Source organism: Sapajus apella, unplaced genomic scaffold (genome assembly GCF_009761245.1).
Source record: "Sapajus apella isolate SASKATOON/1434 unplaced genomic scaffold, GSC_monkey_1.0 scaffold28, whole genome shotgun sequence".
Classification (NCBI taxonomy): domain Eukaryota; kingdom Metazoa; phylum Chordata; class Mammalia; order Primates; family Cebidae; genus Sapajus; species Sapajus apella.
In genome coordinates, this window is record NW_022436968.1 from 24,745,810 (window position 1) to 24,767,697 (window position 21,888).

At 37.6% G+C, this 21,888-nt stretch overlaps 1 protein-coding gene and 1 long non-coding RNA gene across 12 annotated transcripts in view; one reads left to right on the top strand and one right to left on the bottom strand.

Moving 5' to 3' along the window:
• Positions 1 to 21,888, bottom strand: part of UBR3 (ubiquitin protein ligase E3 component n-recognin 3) — a 257,591-nt gene that overhangs the window by 153,658 nt on the left and 82,045 nt on the right. For all 11 annotated transcript variants that reach the window (XM_032293027.1, XM_032293018.1, XM_032293016.1 and 8 more), the window contains 7 exons: positions 19,264 to 19,350; positions 6,321 to 6,386; positions 6,141 to 6,230; positions 4,547 to 4,675; positions 3,473 to 3,525; positions 3,246 to 3,379; positions 2,805 to 2,890 (listed from right to left, as the gene is read on the bottom strand). In XM_032293027.1, the coding sequence (XP_032148918.1) occupies positions 2,805 to 2,890; positions 3,246 to 3,379; positions 3,473 to 3,525; positions 4,547 to 4,675; positions 6,141 to 6,230; positions 6,321 to 6,386; positions 19,264 to 19,350 (645 nt within the window). The remainder of the gene's footprint in view (positions 1 to 2,804; positions 2,891 to 3,245; positions 3,380 to 3,472; positions 3,526 to 4,546; positions 4,676 to 6,140; positions 6,231 to 6,320; positions 6,387 to 19,263; positions 19,351 to 21,888) is intronic.
• LOC116561200 lies at positions 6,371 to 8,360 on the top strand. Its single transcript, XR_004273331.1, has 3 exons — positions 6,371 to 6,455; positions 6,525 to 6,529; positions 8,287 to 8,360. It is a non-coding gene; the product is annotated as an uncharacterized LOC116561200 (long non-coding RNA).

Sequence of the window (21,888 nt, forward strand, 5' to 3'; positions counted from 1 at the left end):
AAAAGAGGGAATTCTTCCCAAATCATTTTATGAGACCAACATCATCCTGATTCCAAAACCTGGCAGAGACTCAACAAGAAAAGAAAACTTCAGGCCAATATCCATGATGAACACAGATGCAAAAATCTTCAATAAAATACTGACAAGCCGATTGCAACAGCACATCAAAAAGCTTATCCACCATGATCAAGTAGGCTTCATCCCGGGGATGCAAGGCTGGTTCAACATACGCAAGTCTATAAACGTAATTCACCACATAAACAGAACCAAAGAAAAAAAACACATGATTATCTCAATTGATGCAGAGAAGGCCTTTGACAAAATTCAACAGCCCTTTATGCTAAAAACCCTCAATAAGCTAGGTATTGATGGAACGTATCTCAAAATAATAAAAGCTATTTATGACAAACCAACAGCCAATATCATACTGAATGGGCAAAAACTGGAAGCATTCCCCTTGAAGTGTGGCACCAGACAAGAATGCCCTCTTTCACCACTGCTATTCAATATAGTATTAGAAGTTCTAGCCAGAGCAATCAGGCAAGAAAAAGAAATAAAGGGCATTCAAATAGGAAAGGAGGAAGTCAAATTGTCTCTATTTGCAGACGACATGATTGTATATCTAGAAGACCCCATCGTCTCAGCCCCAAATCTCCTGAAACTGATAAGCAAGTTCAGCAAAGTCTCAGGATACAAAAATCAATGTGCAAAAATCACATGCATTCCTATACACCAGTAACAGACTTAAAGAGAGCCAAATCAAGAACAAACTTCCATTCACAATTGCCACAAAGAGAATAAAATACCTAGGAATACAACTAACAAGGAACGTAAAGGACCTCTTCAAAGAGAACTACAAGCCACTGCTCAACGAAATAAGAGAGGACACAAACAGATGGAGAGACATTCCATATTCATGGTTAGGAAGAATCAATATCGTGAAAATGGCCATACTGCCCAAAGTAATTTACAGATTCAATGCTATCCCCATCAAGCTACCAATGACCTTCTTCGCAGAACTGGAAAAAAAACACCTTAAACTTCATATGGAACCAAATGAGAGCCCGCATAGCCAAGTCAATTCTAAGCAAAAAGAACAAAGCGGGGGGCATCACACTACCAGACTTCAAACTATACTACAAGGCTACAGTAATCAAAACAGCATGGTACTGGTACCAAAACAGAGATATAGACCAGTGGAACAGAACAGAGGCCTCAGAGGCAACACAACATATCTACAACCATCTGATCTTTGACAAACCAGACAAAAACAAGCAATGGGGAAAGGATTCCCTGTTCAATAAATGGTGTTCAGAAAGCTGGCTAGCCATGTGCAGAAAGCAGAAACTGGACCCCTTCCGACACCTTACACTAAAATTAACTCCAGATGGATTAAAGACTTAAACATAAGACCTAACACCATAAAAACCCTAGAAGAAAATCTAGGCAAAACCATTCAGGACATAGGTGTAGGCAAGGACTTCATGACCAAAACACCAAAAGCATTGACAACAAAAGCCAAAATAGACAAATGGGACCTAATAAAACTCCACAGCTTCTGCACAGCAAAAGAAACAATCATTAGAGTGAATCGGCAACCAACAGAATGGGAAAAATTTTTGCAGTTTACCCATCTGACAAAGGGCTGATATCCAGAATTTACAAAGAACTAAAACAGATATACAAGAAAAAAACTAACAAGCCCATTCAAAAGTGAGCAAAGGATATGAACAGACAATTTACAAAAGAAGATATACATGAGGCCAACAAACATATAAAAAAATGCTCATCATCACTGGTCATCAGAGAAATGCAAATCAAAACTACATTGAGATACCATCTCACGCCAGTTAGAATGGCGATCATTACAAAATCTGGAGACAACAGAAGCTGGAGAGGATGTGGAGAAATAGGAACACTTTTACACTGTTGGTGGGAGTGTAAATTAGTTCAACCATTGTGGAAGACAGTGTGGCCATTCCTCAAGGACCTAGAAATAGAAATTCCATTTGACCCAGCAATCGCATTACTGGGTATCTATCCAAAGGATTACAAATCGTTCTACTATAAGGACACGTGCACACGAATATTCATTGCAGCACTGTTTACAATAGCAAAGACCTGGAACCAACCCAAATGCCCATCGACAAGAGTGGATAGGGAAAATGTGGCACATATACACCATGGAATATTATGCAGCCATCAAAAACGATGAGTTTGGGTCCTTTGTAGGGACATGGATGAACCTGGAAACCATCATTCTCAGCAAACTGACAGAAGAGCAGAAGATCAAACACTGCATGTTCTCACTCATAGGCGGGTGTTGAACAATGAGAACACATGGACACAGGGAGGGGAGCACTACACACTGGGGTCAGTTGGGGGGAAACAGGGGAGGGACGGTGGGGGGTGGGGAGCTGGGGAGAGAGAGGAAGGGGAGAAATGCCAGATGTAGGTGATGGGGAGGAAGGCAGCAAATCACACTGCCACGTGTGTACCTATGCAACAATTTTGCATGTTCTTCACATGTACCCCAAAACCTAAAATGCAATAAAATAAATGGGATAAAAAAAAATTAAAATTAAAATTAAAAAAAATAAATGCATATAAGTACACAACAACAAAAAAAAGAAAAAAAAAAGTCACCTGCCCTGAATACATACTTTACTTGAGCAAACAGCTTGTGTTCTTCTTTTCCTATATTATTTTTCAACTTTGAAAAAAAAAATGAAAAATTTGATAAACCTTTAATCATAACAATTACTTATTTTAGATCCTGCAACTAACAGAAACTTGAAGGATATGAGGTCCAGCAATGAACTGTGTGTCCTGTCATTCATACACAGCTGGGCTACCATCTCTGCCCTGAGAATCTCATCATCAGACATTCCTAAAATTATTAAAAACAGAATTAACAAATCTGAGTATACATAAATTATAAAGAAAATAACTTACCACACATTTTATTAAGCTCTTTTACCAAACATAGGATGCTTCAAGTTAAAGAGTAAAGAAGGAATGCCCCAAATATAACTGCAGTTTAACTGCTCTTTGCAGTTCCCTTAAGCAAAGGATATTTTAAAGATATTCTAAAAGATATATAGTACAACATACCAAGAGCTTGAAACATTGTTTAAATTTATCAACATCCTTTCCGTTTTTCCCTAAGCCAGTTACTATCACAGAGAGGGGGAGGAAGGGAGGAAAACAGTTAATACCTAAGTATTAGTATCAGTGAGTTTTACCTAAATGTAAACGAAGACTCAAAAGAATCACAAGAAATGTAAGAGCGCCTTCTAACATCGACCTCTCATGCTCTGCATCAAGTACTGTATTTTGATGTTGTGATGCCATTGTCAACAAATCCACTACCTTAAATCTACAAGAAGAAATATTTGAAACATATTTTTATAAATTAAAACAAAATGAACTGGACACTTCCTAATACGTGTCTGAATAAAATTTTGCCTACCTTTCAAAGACGGATGAAATAAAATAATCTGGGTCAAGTCTAGATGCACAAACCTTTAAAAGAAAACAAAATGCTTTATTTCTCAATATTCGGTTTTCCTTCTTCTATTAATCATCTTTCTTTTCTTATTTTTTCTTTTTTTCTTTTTTTTTTTTTTTTGAGACAGAGTCTCACTCAGTTGCCCAAGCTGGTGCAATCTGAGCTCACTGCAGCCTCCGCCTCTGCCTCCGCCTCCCAGGCTCAAGCACTTCTGCCTCAGCCTCCAGAGTAGCTGGGATTACAGGCACGCGCCACCACACCTGGCTAATTTTTGTATTTTTAGCAGAGACAGGGTTTCAATATGTTGGCCAGGCTGGTTTCAAACTCCTGGCCTCAAGTAATCCACCCACCTCAGCCTCCCAAAGTGCCAGGATTACAGCTGTGAGCCACTATGCCTGGCTATAATTTTTATTTTCTGTATGTTATGATTTGACATCTTGAGGGGCCTTACAGGACTGAAGACAGATAGTCCCTCCCAGAGCCAGCTAATTCCTAAACATAATAAACAACTTACTTGGGAACATGCCCATCATGCAAGCCAACCATCGTCTTTATCTAACTGTCACACATCAACCCAGTATTTACCCTGCCCTAAACCAACCCAGGGCCTAGTACCACAGAGCCAGGTACAGCCTCTAGGCCTCAATGCCTGCTGGAATTATTCACACTAGCCCATCCTGACTTGCCTTTCCGGCAGAAACCCCAATAAAGGCTTTGGCCTAGGCCCTTCCCGCTCAATCCTTTCTGACTCTTGACAAAAACCTGGTGCTTTCCTTGTGGCGCTGTGCTGGGTGGTATGCCTTTTCTCTCGAGAAACGTTAAGTAATAAATTATTATTTCAATGGCACTGACCTCGCCATGTCATCACTCAGTCACCTCTATAAATTAAAAGTATACTTACAGATAATACAGATAAACTTTAGAAGTGTCTCATCTGGGTACAAACGTACTCATCTGGGTACAAATGAGACACTTCTAAAGTATATCTGTATTATCTGTAAGTATAAAGTATATCGGCATTATCTGTTGGCTTACCTGTAACAGGTAAATGTCAGGATCAATCATGGAATTACAGAAATGAGACTGGACATAGGTCATAGCTTGTCCTTTGATTTGCAGGCCATTTCTTACCCACATATTGCTGTGGATTTCCGCAAGACTTGCCTAATAAAATAAAAGTAAATTGGACAAAGAATAAATCATCTAAGCTCAATCTTTATAAAATATTATAAATAACCATCTCAAAATATTTAATGATGTAATCATAATATGAGCCTGATAGTTTGTCCAATGTTAAAGATAATCAGTTGAAATATACAGTTTTAGATTTTTTTTTAAACAATAATTATGTTTTCACATAGCCATTTTTTTTTTTTTTTTTTTTGAGACGGAGTCTCGCTCTTGTTACCCAGGCTGGAGTGCAATGGCGCGATCTCGGCTCACCGCAACCTCCACCTCCTGGGTTCAGGCAATTCTCCTGCCTCAGCCTCCTCAGTAGCTGGGATTACAGGCACACACCACCATGCCCAGCTAATTTTTTGTATTTTTAGTAGAGACGGGGTTTCACCATGTTGACCAGGATGGTCTCGATCTCTTGACCTCGTGATCCACCTGCCTCAGCCTCCCTAAGTGCTGGGATTACAGGCTTGAGCCACCGCGCCCGGCCTCACATAGCCATTTTTTAAGAGTTTAAACATGAGTTGGTTTTCCATGTTGGCCTCTGGATACATTTATCATGACTTTCACTGGCATCTTTCATAAGAAATCAACGCTTACATTTCACTGTATTTCTCCCTCAAGAAAACCCTAAGTAACACCACAACAACAACAACAACGATCCTAATATATGCAATGTTTAAAAAAACACACACTGGAATAAGCATAAAATAAAACCAATTGTTCAAAGTCAAAGAAGACATTCTACATCTTTAATTCACTCTAACTCAATCTTAAATCTATACTACTAATTTTCCAGATATTGGAGGACAGAATAAATGTTCTCACTATATCAGTATTTAATTCTTCATGTATTTATGTCCAGTGGCAACTAAAACTGAGAGTCATAATTTTATCTCTTGTTTCCTAACACCCAGAGTTCAAATTCAATAATATTATAAGTAACAAATCTAAAATTGCCAGGAAAAACATACTGAAGTGCAAGTCCCTCTAATGTATATAAAAGGCTGGCCTGCAAAATTACAGTGTTGGTACTAAACAAAATCATCGTGCTTATATAAGCTAATTCTTCTCTCTTCTTTCTCCTCTCACTGTACAAATAGAGAAACTGAGAATCAAGGAGGTCAATTACCCTAAACCTCGTGGAAAATAAAACAGTGGTAACACCAAGGCTAGAACATTTCTGATCTCCTGACTCCCAAAACAGTGTTATAGTGTGTTAAATGCCACCCCATAAGTAAATATCATGAAAAGAATTTCTGGAAAAAGTAAAAGTAAATCTCAAAGAATGAAAAATACCTAAACATAATCGGGCAAAAATACAGTAACAACTTCTTTTTAAAAGAGTTTTCAAACATCTCAGCTATAATAACAATGAAAGACATAAATAAAGGAAGAATCACTTAGAGAATCCATTTCAACTTCAAAACTTTTTAAATGCCTGAATACATACTTGAATTTGGAGTGGGTGAATCATTAGTTTCATTAACATTTCCTGATCTGGTAAAACAGAATCCAAATCTAGTTCTTGACATTTCACAGCCTAAAAATTACAATAAGAAAGTTACTAAGTCAATTCTTATTTTTGAAAATTAAAAAAAAAAAGAAGAGAATTGTTTAATGACAGTCTTACCTTACTCAAAAACATAGCATAGTAACGATGTAGTGGCAGATGAAAAGTGACTTGGTTAGGTGCTGGCTGGAATAAACAAACAAAATCCACAAGTCAAAGACTATTTTAGAGAAATTTTAAGATGGTTGTAAAATGGTTTTTTTTGTTGTTGTTGTTACATCAGACTAGGTGAAATCATGGCCTTGTTACTGTCTTTACTTGGAGTTTAAGTATGATTTAAGGAGATGTTATAGTTGCCAGGTTGACAAGGGGTAGACTTGTGATATCTAGTTTTATGTATTGACTTGACTACGGCAGGTGGTGCCCAGATATTTTGATAAATGTTCTTTTGAGTGTATCTGCAAGGGTGTTTCTGGATGAGATTAACATTTACGTTGGTAGACTAGGTAAAGCACACTGCTCTTCCCAATATTGGGTGAGCCTCATCCAGTCAGTTGAAGGTGTGACTAGAACTAAAGGCTGACCCTCCCCCAGATGAGAGAAAAAATTATTCTGCCTGACTGCCTTTGCACAGGAACACCTGCTCTTCCTGGTTATGAAGACTGCTAGCAATTGCATAAGCCACTTTCTTACAATCTTTCTCTTAATCTCTTTTTATTTTTCTTTCTCTGTGGGTTCTGTTTCTCTGGAGAATGCTAATGCAACCAGTTAATTAGTATTTTTGCTTCAAACAACCATTTATCTTGTAACAAAATTAATAGAAACATACACTTTGTATTTACCTACATATTCTCTATTTCTGAAATCCTTCATTTTAGAGATACATGTTTCATCTGATATTATTTCCCTTCCCTCTGAAGAATTTTCTTTAGCATTTCTCATAGTGCATATTTGCTGACAATAAATTCTCTCTGCTTTTGTTTGTCTGGAAAATATATTATTTGAATTCATTTCTTAAATAATTTCTAGTTTTATAATTCTAGCTTTATAATGTTTCTTTCTTTCTATCAAGCCTTTAAGATAGATATCTTTCCACTGCCTTTTTTCTCACATTGTTTTTGACCACAAGTCAGAGACAATTGCTATTGTTGTTCCCTGAAATACATATGTACCTATTATTCTCTGAATGTTTATAAAGATCCAGAGAATACAAATTTTTACCAATGATTTACATTATGATATGGCTTGCTGTGGTTTTTATTTTGTTAAAGCAAAATAAAACTCACCATCAGGTTGTTAAGTTTCTTGAAATACTGGGTTTATGATTTTCACCAAATTTAAACATTTTAAGCCATTATTTGAAGCTGTCTCTTTTCGAGTACTCTAGTTTTAGATCTTTAATCCACTAGCTGTTGTACTCATTGTCCAAGGCTCTGTTATTGATGGATTCATTATAATCTTTTCTTCCCCTGTGCTTTAGCTCGAGTAATTTACACTGCTATACTTTCAAGTTTACCTATCTTTACCTTTTTATTTCTTTTTGATATGGGGTCTCACTCTGTCACCCAGGCTGGAGTACAGTGGGACAATCTTGGCTCATTGTAGCCTTGACCTCCTGGGCGCTAGTGATCCTCCAACATCAGCCTCCTGAGTAGCCAGGACTACAGGCACAGACCACCATACCTGGCTAGTTGTTGTTGTTGTTGTTGTTGTTGTTGTTTTTGTCTATATGTACCAGTAACATAGGCATTTAAAGCAAATGTGTGGTAGATTTTGTTTAGTTTCAGTTGAAGATTGATATCAGAAGATAGGGCTACTAATTCTATTGCTGATTACTGTTTTTTTAGTTATTACTCTATGTTTCAGATAGTTAAGGAAAATAAACTAATTTCACAGTATATCATAATTAAGGTTTCTCTTTTTAAAAAAAAAAAAAGGAAAAAAAAAAGAATGAAGGAAAGGAAGAAAGAGGAAGAGGAAGAGGAAGAGGGAGAGAGAACAGGGGTGCTACTTTACTGCCCAGGCTAGAATGCAGTCTATAAATGGGTATGCCAGTAATTGTGTTTAATAATTGTAAAATGTTTAGGCCATACTCTCACCTGGATTTATTCCTACACTTTTAGTTCAAAACTTAACATTTTAGAAGATGCAGATTCTAATATCACTATAGATAAAATTATTCCATTTTAAACACTTAAGCTTTTTGAAGGCAGAAACTGTATTGCACTCAACTTTGAATCCTCTGAAGCATCCAGCTTAGTTATTTTTGAGGAGAGAGATCGGGATTGCAGCTCCCACTGAAAGAGCAGAGAACGAGAGGACGCCACACTTTCAGATCAATTTTTGTTGCTCACACACCAGGAGATTCCCAGCGGAGGAGCCCCACCTGTCGCCAGCGTGACTCTTGAGGCCGGTGAGGCGGTTTTGCCGCTGCCTTGGTGTGGCGGTTCTTGGTGCAGAGTCAGAAAAGCACCATCAACCTTAAAGCCGCTGTTTTGGCCGGAGCAGTGGGTTGCTCAGATTCTAGCGCCGGGAATCAACAAGTTGGACGTCCATTCAGAAACCCAACTATAAAGACGGTAATTATAAAGACCACAGATGGATAAATTTATAACGAAGGGAAGAAAACAGCCTAAAAAGGCTGAGAATACCCAAGCTCAGAACGCCTCTCCCTCTACAGGGGATCACAGTTCCTCATCAGAAACAGAACAAGGCCTGATGGAGAAAGACTGTGTTCCATTAGCAGAAGCTGGCTTTAAAAAGTGGATGATAAGAAACTTCTGGGAATTAAAAGAACTTGTTCTAACCCAATGCAAAGAAACTAAGAACTTTGAAAAAAGGTTTGACGAAATGTTAACAAGAATACACAATTTAGAGAGGAATATAAGTGAATTAATGGAGCTGAAAAATACAACACGAGAATTTTGCGAACTATGCACAAGTTTTAACAGCTGAATTGATCAAGTAGAAGAAAAGATATCAGAGGTCGAAGACCAACTTCATGAAATAAAACAAAAAGACAAGATTAGAGAAAAAAGGATAAAAAAGAACGAGCAAAGTCTCCAAGAAATATGGGACTATGTGAAAAGACCTAATCTACGTTTGATAGGTGTACCTGAATGTGACGAAGAGAATCAATCCAAGCTGGAAAATACGCTTCAGGATATTATTCAGGAAAACTTTCCCAACCTAGCAAGGCAGGACAATATTCAACTCCAGGAAATACAGAGAACACCACAAAAATATTCCTCAAGAAGGCCAACCTCAAGGCACATAATTGCCAGATTCACCAGGGTTGAAATGAAAGAGAAAATACTGAGGGCAGCCAGAGAGAAAGGTCAGGTTACCCATAAAGGGAAGCCCATCAGACTCACAGCAGATCTCTCAGTAGAAACCCTACAAGCCAGAAGAGAGTGGGGGCCAATATTCAACATCCTCAAAGAAAAAAACTTTCAACCCAGAATTTTACATCCAGCCAAACTAAGCTTCATAAGCGAAGGAAAAATAAAATCTTTTGTGAACAAGCAAGCACTCAGAGATTTCATCACCACCAGGCCTGCTTTACAAGAGCTTTTGAAAGAACCACTACAAATAGAAAGGAACAACTAGTATCAGCCTTTCTAAAAAATACCAAAAAATAAAGAACATCAACATATTTAAGAAATTGCATCAACTAACGGGCAAAACAGCCAGCTAACATTAAATGACAGTATCAAACACACATATATTGTTATTAATTTTAAATTTAAATCGACTAAATCCCCCAATCCAAAGACACAGACAGGCAAAAAAAGCCAAGACCCATTGGTATGCTACATCCAGATCCATCTCACATGCAAGGATACATAAAGACTCAAAACAAAGGGATGGTGAAAAATTTACCAACCAAATGGAGAGCTAAAATAAATAAATAGAAAGCAGGAATTGCAATTTTTGCTGATAAAATAGATTTCAAACCAATAAAGATCAAAAGAAGCAAAGAAGGATATTACATAAAGATAAAAGGATCAATGTAACAAGAAGAGCTAAAGATCCTAAACCTATATGCACCCAATACAGAAATACCCAGATATATAAGACTTACAAAGAGACTTGGACCCCCACACAATAATAGCGGGAGACTTCAACATCAATATTAGATAGATCAATGAGACAGAATGTTAACATCGATATCCAGGACTTGAACTCAGATCTGGAACAAGTAGACTTAATTAACATTCATAGAACTCTCCACTTTAAATACACAAAATATACACTCTTATCAGTACTACATCACACGTATTTACAGGTTTAAATGAAATATTGGTTGGCTGCTTGTTAATTATTTTATTCCCTCATTTTTTTTTATGTCTCTATTATTAAACACAATTACAGGCATACCCAGTTTTAGACTGCATTCTAGCCCGGGCAATAAAGCAACACCCCTGTTCTCTCTCCCTCTTCCTCTTCCTCTTTCTTCCTTTCCTGTATTCTTTTTCTTTTTTTTTTTTTAATTCTTTTTCTTCCTTTCAAAAAAATAAAAAAAAATAAAAAAAAATAAAAAAAAAAAACAGATTAATATTTCCTAAATTCAACTCAGCTAAAGCAAATAATCATTACAAAAACAAGGGATGGAATGGACTTTCCTCTACAGTAAGTCATTTCGGACTCTTCAAATGCATATGTACAAAAGATCACGACAGTACTAATAGTCACATGTAACATTCATTGAGCACTTACTATGTGCCAGTCACCATGCTAAGCACTTTATTCACATTACCACATTTAATCCTCAGAAAAACGCTATGGGATAGGAACTATTAATATTCTCATTCTACAAGCAGCAAAAGAACTGAGGAGCTAATCTGGATTCCACTGTCATATTCAAATCTGTAAGAAGACTCTGACCACATCCCTAAACAGAGTTATAAATACAGGGCATTGTTAGATTCCTTCACCAGCTGGATAAGATGCTTCCAATCAGTACCAAACACACCAGCCTCTGTAAAAAAAACTTCGTAAAAAGTATGTCAATGACCTTAGGCATTCCTGTAAACATTACAAAAACTGTATTTTAAATCTGTGAATCCCATGAATCACAAAATTTTTGTTCTTCAGGACAAAAATATACCATAGCTGTCCTTCTTAAAAAAACTAAAAAGGGATCGTTCGTTTTTAATGCTTTTATAAGTTCTTAGTAAATATTCTCTTGCTAAAATTTTTATCCAGGACATTCAGATCACTATGCTAATGTGGTATCATTATAGAAGTTATAAGGAATCTAAATATGTCACGATCCCCTAAATAATTATTTTTTTCAAAACCAGTAAGATAATAACATCTTCCTCATTATGTAAAGGCTATAAAAATTTGTTCTAATAAATAAAATTTTGCCCTCTATAAAAAGAAAGGAAATTCTAACAATGTTCTCTAGCGTGAATAAACCTTGGGGACATTATGCTAAGTAAAATAAGCCAGTCACAAAGACAATAACTGTATGATTCCACTTATATGAGGTTCCTAGAGCAGCCAAATTCATAGAGATACAAAGGAGAATGGTGGTTGCAAGAAGCTGAGGGAAGAGAAAATGGGAAGTAGCTACTTAATGGGTATAGTTTCAGTTGTCTGAGATAAAAAAGTTATGGAGACTGGCTGCACAACAATACAAGTATACTGAACAGTACTGAATTATACACTTAAAAATGATTAAGACAGTGAATTTTATGTTTTACGTGTATTTTGCCACAATTAAAAATAAAATTCTAAAAAGTTTGCTGTCCATTACCATAATCGTTTTAGTAACAAATTCTACACTAACTAGCTAAGTCAGAATCTCTCTCAATTTCCTTTGAAGGCATTAAGCACAGTGGGTAACTGCAGACTCTTTTTTTTTTTTTTTTTTTTTTTTTTTTTTTTAATAGACAGGATCGGCCGGGCGCGGTGTCTCACGCCTGTAATCCCAGCACTTTGGGAGGCCGAGGCGGGCGGATCACGAGGTCAAGACATCGAGACCATCCTGGCCAACATGGTGAAACTCCGTCTCTACTAAACATAGAAAAAATAGCTGGGCATGGTGGCACGTGCCTGTGGTCCCAGCTACTCGGGAGGCTGAGGCGGAAGAATCACTTGAACCCAGGAGGCGTACGTTGTAGTGAGCCGAGATTGTGCCACTGCACTCGGCCTGGCGACAGCAAGACTCCATCTCGGGAGAAAAAAAAAAAAAAAAAGACAGGATCTTACTTTGTCACCCAGGCTGGAATATGGTGGCATGATCACAGCTCACTGCAATCTCCGCCTCCCAGGCTAAAAGCATCCTCCCACCTCAGACTCCTCAGTAGCTGGAACTACAGATTTACACCACCACGCCTGGTGAATTTCTGTATTTTTTGGTAGAGACAGGATTTTCACCATGCTGCCCAGACTGCTCTCAAACTCCTGGACTCAAGCAATCTGCCCGCCTCACCCTCCCAAAGTGTTGGAATTAGACATGAACCACCATGCTCAGCCTAAGTGCAGCCTCTTTTTTTGAGTCTCACACTGTCCCCCCAGGCTGGAGTACAGTGGCACAATCTCAGCTCACTGTGACCTCTGCCTCCCAGATTGAAGCGATTCTCCTGCCTCAGCCTCCTGAGTAGCTCAGACTACAGGTGTGTACCACCACATCTGGCTAATTTTTTGTATTTTTAGTAGAGACAGGGTTTCACCATGTTGCCTAGGCTGGTCTCGAACTACTGACCTCAAGTGATCCACCCGCCTTGGCTTCCCAAAGTGCTGGGACCACAGGCATGAGCCACGGTGTCTGGCCCCTAAGTGTAAACTCTTAACAGCTAGACCACATGAGTTCAAATCCTGGCTCTACCACCTATAGCTGTAAAACTGTAAAACTATACCTTTTTGTGCCTCAGTTGCCTGATGCTTAAAGCATCAGACATAAATAAAGAGCAGGGTAGCTGCGAGAAATAAGATAAAGGAAAGATAAAATAAAATTTTATCTTTCAGGGCTTTAGCATACCCTAAATTCACATTCTTTGTAATGTTAAAATTCATATTCCTTCCTTATCTAATGTTACAGACTAGCTACGTGATAAGATCTTCTTCTATTCCTATATACACTGACAGTCCTTGGATTCCATTCTTCACTCTGTAGTCTTCTCATTATATGTGAATTTATCCAGACTCACAGCTTCAGCTGCTAACTCTACCCAGATAATTCCCAATCTCGGCGGAAATCTCACTCCTGAACTCCAAATCCTACATTCAGGTGTGTACTGAACATTGATACTTAATATTCCATGCGACCACAAATACCGTGTGTGCAAACCAAACTCGGTATCTTTGCCGTAAAACTCAATCCACCGCACTACTTCTCTAGATTCCCAGTAATTTAAATATGAAATGTAGACTTCCTCCTTCTCACAAGCCTCCTGTATTTGATGAGGTACCAAATTATGTTTACTTATTTTCTAAGTATCCCTTAAATCCACTTTCTTTCTGTCTACACTGCACCTAACTAACCTAAGCTCGGGTCCTCAATACCTAGTGCCTAGATTTAAGTGATAACCCCTGCTTCTACTATTACCCTTCGTAAGACACCTTTTGTGGTGTCTGCCTAGCTCATAACCCTCCCATCTTCTCAGACTGTGTATCCCCCTCCCACTCTCTGTCACCTCAACCCCACACACATAGAGATTGGGGCCTGACAGTCAAGTTTATAGTAGTCATACTTGATTGGAGGCAGAGCAGGGGACACCAACCCAACTTGAGCAATGACTTTCCCTCTTTAAAAATTGGAACTGGGATTCAGAGACATTCACAGGCAAGCTGGGAGTATGCCTTAAGTGGTAACATTAGGCAACTATAAGAAGGCAGTATTTCATCACATAGGAAAAGCACAGAAAGGGAAGGAAAAAATGAGGCACATACAAACAGGGCAAAGGCAAGTAACAGCAGTTCTTATTCAGATTTCCAGTCCATCCCTGACATCCAGGTGCCCTAACCCTTAGATATCCCTATGTATTTATAATAAAATACTGCTTAACTCCAGCTGCTTTAAATTATTTTTCCTCTTGCATAAAAAGAACCTAGAATAACCTATCTTCTATTACCCTCTATATGCTGCCAGAAGGTGGTCTTACTCAAACATGAATTTAATCTTGAACTTCTTCCACTCACAGTCTTTTAATGACTCCCTATGGTTTTAGCGTCCTGATAACCTTCCAACTCCTGAGAAGAGCTTACCTCTCCAGCCTCATCTTCTGTCACACAAATTCACGCACCATAGGTAGTGCCCCTAACTTACTAAGCTTCTGTGCCTTTGTGTACGCTATTCTCTCTGCCCTAAATGCTATATATCCCTTCTCCCACTGGATTAACGTTTAAGACTTTGCTCAGTTGACACTTCTACTAAGAAGCTTTTCTGGAGTTCTTCAGGCTAAATCTGGTGCTCCCTTTTATCCTCCCACATCGCACCTGGTCACAACTTTACAGAAGCACAGGAATCAAATTAACCATATACTTGTCTTCCACTTCCTTAAGTTAGGAACTGTTTTATCACTGTATTCCCAACGTCTGCAACATAGTAATCATTCAATAAATATTTGCTGGATGAATGCATGTTCTACCTTCCTCTTACCAGAAGGCTCTAGCCAAACCCACTCTAGTACAAACTCACAATTGTTGCCCTACATGATATTCATGTTTTTAAGAATTCTTAAATGGCCTGTCTTATAGGAAAATTTATTCTATCCCCTCTTTCTATACAATTATTTGATTTGGCTTACTTCAGTTCAAAACATATTACTGGCCAAGCACAATGGTTCACACCTGTAATCTCAACACTTTGGGAGGCCAAGGCAGGAGGATCACCTCAGCCCAAGTGTTCAAGACCGGCCTGAGCAAGATGGTGAGACCCTGTCTCAAAAAACAAAACAACAACAAAAAAACATATTATTTGCTTGATTTGTGCTAGATTAACATAATAACTGCTAACATCCACCCACAAGGATGAAAGAAGAACTAATGTTTATCACACATGTAATATATGCCTCTTAGTCAATCCTCACTGGTCAATATTATTTCAATTGATAAGGAAATGGGCTCAGCAGTGTTAAAAAATAAAATAAAATAAAAATATATTAAAAATTAAACTTAAAAAAATCTGTCCAAGGTCACACAGCTAGTTGAATTATGGCAGAGCTGCAATTTACACTCAAATCTGCCTGTCTTTAAAGCTCTTTCCACTGCCAACAACCAATACAGTTAAAATACCAGCCAAAAAAATAAATACTACCAAAGAAGGAGTTTTGAAATGTGGACTGTGGACCCAGGAGTACCTAACTTGCTACATAACTAAAGGCAAGTCACTTAATATCTCTGCATCTCCACTTCTCAAGGACAAAAAAGGAATAATAATAAAACCTTTTAAACACCACATAAAAACATATTATTTGATTCCTTAAGTTCTATACTTAATTTATCTTCTTTTAAGAATCCATTTAAATTTTTAAGAACATTCAATATCTTCCTAAAAATATTTCAACGTGAAAAATATATTTTCTAGAGTTCAGCTGCTCTGTATGTCATACATGATTCTAACTGTCCTTCATTCCACTCCTGATTCTAAGCATGATTAACGTAAATATCATTTTCTTGTGTATAATTTTCCCCCAGTTCAATTTTACTGTTGCCTTAGTGATGCTAGTATTTCAACAATAATTTCTGAAGTTTCAAATACCAAAGAAAACTGGGTTGAGAAAAGCTTCAGTTAAAGCTCCAGCTGAGGAACTGATCCTGGACAGGGTGAAGAAGGGAAGCAGGCTGGAAGTGGGATGGAGCTCTGTGAAGGGTGGAGAATGTTCTCTCTGAAGACTGTCTCATTACCATTTAAATAAACAAAATTTAAGCCTAGAGACCAACAATTAGACAAGGCAAAGAATCAAGGTGAGTTGGTTGGGGCAGAATCAGAATCCAAATGGACAAAATCCAGGTTGAAGGCTAAGAGCTGACAAAAATGTTGGGGGAGGGGTGACGAGAGGTGAAGAAAAGTTAATTTAGGGCAGAAGGGATTACAGCTAAAGATAACAAAGGGTTCTTCCCTTCTCAAACCATTCCTAAAGCCACTAGCAGGTAAAGAGAGCGAGCAGGGTAAAATAAGCGTCTAACGGTTAGGAAACTGAGCAGGAAGTCAGAGCTCAGACTGAGGAGGGCAACTGTTGGGGGTAGCTGATGGGTTGAGATGTCAGAGGTTGCTTGGGCATAGGGGCTGTGGCCTAGCATAGGGCATCCACAGAGCAGGGCAGCCCAATGTAGAGCATCAGAGCCAACCTGGGTAAGGAGGGCCTCCATGTGGGGACTGATCTGGCATGGGGAATCAGAGCCTAACTGAGGTAAGGAGGGCAACAATACAGGAGGCCAGCCTGGAATAGGGAATCAAAATCCAAGCTGGGTAAGGAGATCATCCACATGTGCGAAGAGCCCAGCAGGAGGCATCAGAGCCAAGGCAGGATAAGGAGGGCATTCAAAAAGAGGAAAAGCCCAGTGTGGGAGTTCCAAGCACAAAGAGGGTGAACGTGACTTCTCTACAGAAAGGCAGTCCAAGGTGGGGAGTCAGGGCCCAGGCAGGATTAGGAGGGTGTCCATGTGTGGGGAAAGGTGGAATAGGATGCAGATTCAGAGTCAAAGCAGGGAAAAGAAGACATCCATTGCAGAGGAAAGAGAGGCAACTGAGATGAGAATTGCTTCTCATATTTATATATGAGATTGGTCATACATAAATATAATTTTTTTTTTTTAAGAAGGGGTTTCACCATGTTGGTCAGGCTGGTTTTTAACTCCTGACCTCAGATGATCCTCCCGCCTTGGCCTCCAAAGTGCTTGGATTACAGGTGTGAGCTACCACGCCCAGCCATACATAAATATAAATTTATAAATAAGTAAATATATTAAAGATAACAGAAACCAGGTTTCCCACTGTTGAAGAAAACTAGAATAAATCCTACAGTGTTAAATTGGAATTAAAAGTATCAGTTTGAACTCATAGCTTTCTCTATGGACAGAAAAATAAATATAGATGCAAATATGTATACAGACTTACGTATATACACTCCTAATCTCTGTTCACTGTGAGGACTTGGGAGCAGTGACACCCAATAGCAGTGAGCCCATGTAGCACCTAAATTTTTCTAAATACTGTCCTACACTAAAAGTAACCAGGGGTCCATAAAGAAATGATTGATTCCAGGAATGGATGGGGAAACTACGACTCTGAAACATCCTGGTGGGCCAGAAAACATGGAAGTACTCAAAAAATGATGGGACAAGCAGAAACTAGCTTAAGGTGCTCTCACTGGCCAAATCTGAAACAACTGGAGCATCAAATAAAAACAGTAATAGCTTATAACCCATTAAATAAAATAGAAACTATGAATCTCTAGAGACAAAAATAAATGAATTAATTGAAAATTGGATCACAAAACACTTTATTAATTACATGAGAAAAAAGATAATTTTATGATGAAGGAGTCTAGCAGGTACCACCCTAATCAAGTGATCAAAGAGAAGATAATTAGTGGAACACAAATCACAAACTATCAGATAGGATGCCATGAAAAGACTATAACATCACTTCTGTAACATTCCTAAAACAGATACATGATCTGAATCTAATCATGAAACAAACCCACATTGAGAGATAGTCTTCAAAATGTCACTGTCCTGGCCAGACACAATGGCTCATGCCATTAATCCCAGCACTTTGGAAAGCCAAGGCAGGTGGATCACCTGAGGTCAGGAGTTCCAGACCAGCCTGGCCAACATTGTGAAACCCCATCTCTACTAAAAATCAAAAAAAAAAATCAGCCAGGTGCAGTGGAACGCACCTGTAATCCCAGCTACTTGGGAGGCTGAGACAAGATAATCACTTGAACATGGGAGGCGGAGGTTGCAGTGAGCCGAGATCACACCACTGCACTCCAGCCTGGGCAACAGAGCAAGGCTCTGTTTCAAAAAAAAAAAAAAAAAAAAAAAAAGTCCCTGTCCTAAACTGCAAAGACAGACTGGGAAAATGTCTCAGACAGAGACTAGAGACATGATAACAAAATGCAATTCTGAACCAGATCCTTTTTCTATAAAAGATATCATGGACAACTGGTAAAATATAAATGAGTTCTAAGAATTAAATACTAATAATATATTAATGATTTTTATAGTGGTATTCTGGCTATATAAGACAATATCCTTCTTTGAAGGAAACACTGAAATGCATGGGGGTAGTGAGGCACCAAGTCAACAAATGAACTCTCAAATGGTTCAAGAATAGAAAGTTCTTTGTCCACTCAACTTTTCTATAAATTTGTGATTGTGTCAAAATTTTTTAAAACAGAAAGAAAGAAAAACACACAAGAGATAAAATTTGCCTGCCCTCCACATATATATACAAACACACAGCAGCAGTTCTCTGTGCCCAGGGTTCAGAAATCAGATGAAGCGGGTGTGAGCTGTCTGAAACAAGATCTTTCTTTTGCATATGACATATTCTGACCCTATCTCCTAAGAGGAAAAGAAAGAGCTTCTGATGATAAACTCAGCTATTAAAAGCAATTACTTGTTCAATTTATACATACCATGTCTGTGCCAGCTCTTCTCATTATTAACAATAATCACCTTTGTTCAAGCCCATCTTTTCCTACTCTGACAAGCAGAATACTGTCCAATCAATATAGTTGTGATACCCTTTTCATTAATCTCCCCTATCTTACTCACATTTGCATTGCACTTTTACATATTCAACTGAAACTAATTTTCACTCCTGAGAAATAATGAGACATATATACTTAATAATGGAAAAAGAAATCATGCCAATCTTCTCTAGAAAATAAGCAGACATATTAGTTTACTCTTGAAATTCCTAAATGTCAAAGAACTAGAGAACTAGCCTCCTCTTTAGAATTCTCTTTTTCAAAGCCTAATAATATGTTCATTCTGACTTCCTTCCCTCTTCTATGAAAAGGTATTCATTATTTTCAACATTAAATGAAATCTAACACTTTTCTTAAATGTCTTTACATATATCAAAAAATATACATACCTCATCTACGAAGTTAATAGCATCAAACCAGTCTTGAAGAGCTTCAAGGCAGTATCTAACGACATTTCGGGTATATTCTTGAGTTTCCTAAAATAGTAAGTTATATATAATAAATTTATAATATATAAACATATTTTCAACATTAAATTATATGTAATATATAGTATATACACTGTGTACACATAAAATGGTAAAATGTATATATTTTCAAGATTATTATATTTGCCATATCAAGAAATTGTCCCTTCATAAACTAACAACCAGTGACAAATATGAAAATTAAACAAGTCAATATGCTTTCTTTCTCATAACATGCTTCTAAAAACGAATGTAAGCTGTAACAGAGTTTAAATAGATTTAAATCAGACTCCATTTCAAGAGAAATCCCCCCTCAATTTCTTATAAATTCCCTAATGTTACTGTTTAATAGGTACAGAGTTTCTTTGAGGCTGATGAAAAAGTACTGAACGTGGATAATAGCAACAGTTGTACAACACTGGAAATGTACTTCAAGTCACTGAATTTTATAGCTAAAAATAGCGGGAAATGTCATGTATATTTTACACAATTAAAAACATATGTGGACTGTAAGTAACCTGTGAATATCCTGACTTACAACAGAATTTGGAAGAAGAAATGATGTGTGTGTCACTTGAAATAAGATAAGAATACTGTAAAAGACAACTACAATGTCTTGTGGTAAAACAGATCCATCAGAATAAGTGAGTTCTAAATTAAATAGAAATAGAAATAATGATAGGCTTGCTTAAAAAGAAAAAAAAAGAGGCGAAGGATTTAAAAAGACATTTCTCCCAAGAAAACATACAGATGCCTAATAAGCAAATGTAAAGATGTTCAATCATGGGAAAATGCAAATCAAAGCCACAATGAGACATCACTTCACACCAACTAGGGAGGCCATAATTTTTAAAATGTAAAACAAAGTGTTAGCAAGGATGTAGAGAAACTGGAATCCTCATATATTGCTGATAAGACTGTAAAATGGTACAGCTACTTTGAAAAACTGTTTACAGCTGGGCATGATGGTTCACACCTGTGATACCAACACCTTGGTAGGCCAAGGCAGAAGGATCATTTGAGGCCAGGAGTTCAAGACTAGCTGGGGACATAGAAAGACTCTGTCTCTGCAAAAAAATTTTAAAAATTAATCAAGAGTGATGGTGTGCATTTATAGCCCTAGATACTTGGGGGAAGGCTGAGTTGGAAGGGCTACTTGAGCCTAGGAGTTGAAGGAAGTAACAAGCCACGATCATGCTACTGCACTCCAGCTTGAGCAACAGCAAGACCCTATCTCAAAAAGAAAAAGAAAAAAAAAAGTTTGGCAGTTACTTGGTAAGTTAAACATAGAGTTATATGACCAAGCAATTCCACTCCTATGTATATTTCCAGAGAACTAAAAATATATGTTCACATGAAAAAATGTACATAAACACTAACAGAAGCATTACCCATAGCAGCCAAAAAGTGCAATCAACCCAAGTATCAATGAATAAAACGACAAATGAAATGCTGTATATCCATATAATAAAATATTACTCAGCCAGAAAAAGGAATGAAGTACTGACATAAGCTGCAACACAGCTGAACCTTGAAAACATTACATTAAGTGAAAGAAGCCAAACACAGAAGGTCACATATTACAGGATTCCATTTATATGAAATGCCCAGATTAGGTAGATTTATAAAGACTGAAAAGCAGATTAGTGGTTTCCAAGAGATGAGGGGAGGCTGGAACTGGAAGGAATGCAATTTCTTTTGGGGGCGATGGAAATACTCTGGAATTAGATAGTGGTAGAAGTTGTAAACTTTGGGAATATACTATAAACAAATGAATAGTACACACTTTAAAATGGTTAAAATGGTGGATTTTACCTCCATGTTTTAAAAAGTTTAAAAAAAGATACTTTGAGGCATCAATATATAATGTGTAAGTGCAGAAAACATCAAAGCCACATGTGTTAAATGCATCAGCCACCTGTGTAAATTATATAAATATGCCTTTTTAAAAAGGTGAAAGTCTCACATTCATTCTTGACTTCTCCTTCACCTTACTCATCGCCATGTCCTGTCAATTCCTGCTTGACATTATCATATAGCTTCACGCCTATTTCCATTGCCACAATCCAGACCAAAATCACTTACCCAGTCACCTTTCTAACATCCTCATCCTGTTTTAATCTATGCTATCTATGACTTACTCTATAAAATATTATTTTATATATTCTATTCCACACCTCTCACTGAAAAAAAATTAATGGCACTTATAAGTTATCATAAATAATCTTTCATAACCAAACTAAAGTAGCAGGTAATTCACAGATAGATAAACTTGTAAAACCAATGTTCTCCCATTTTGTTAAGGATTTGGGCAATGGGATACCATTACAGGCACTTAGCACAAGTGTAAACTGGTACACCACCCTTCTGGAGAACAATTTGACAAGTAGGTATTAACAGTCTTTTAAAAAGTGACCAGTTAATTCCAGTCCTAAATACAGCATATTTGGTAATCATGTTCTGACTGTCTCCCTCTTATCTTCCTACCACTATCACTCCCATCCTCAAAAGTCAGTATGCCTGCTGACTTACTCGTTTTATGACCTT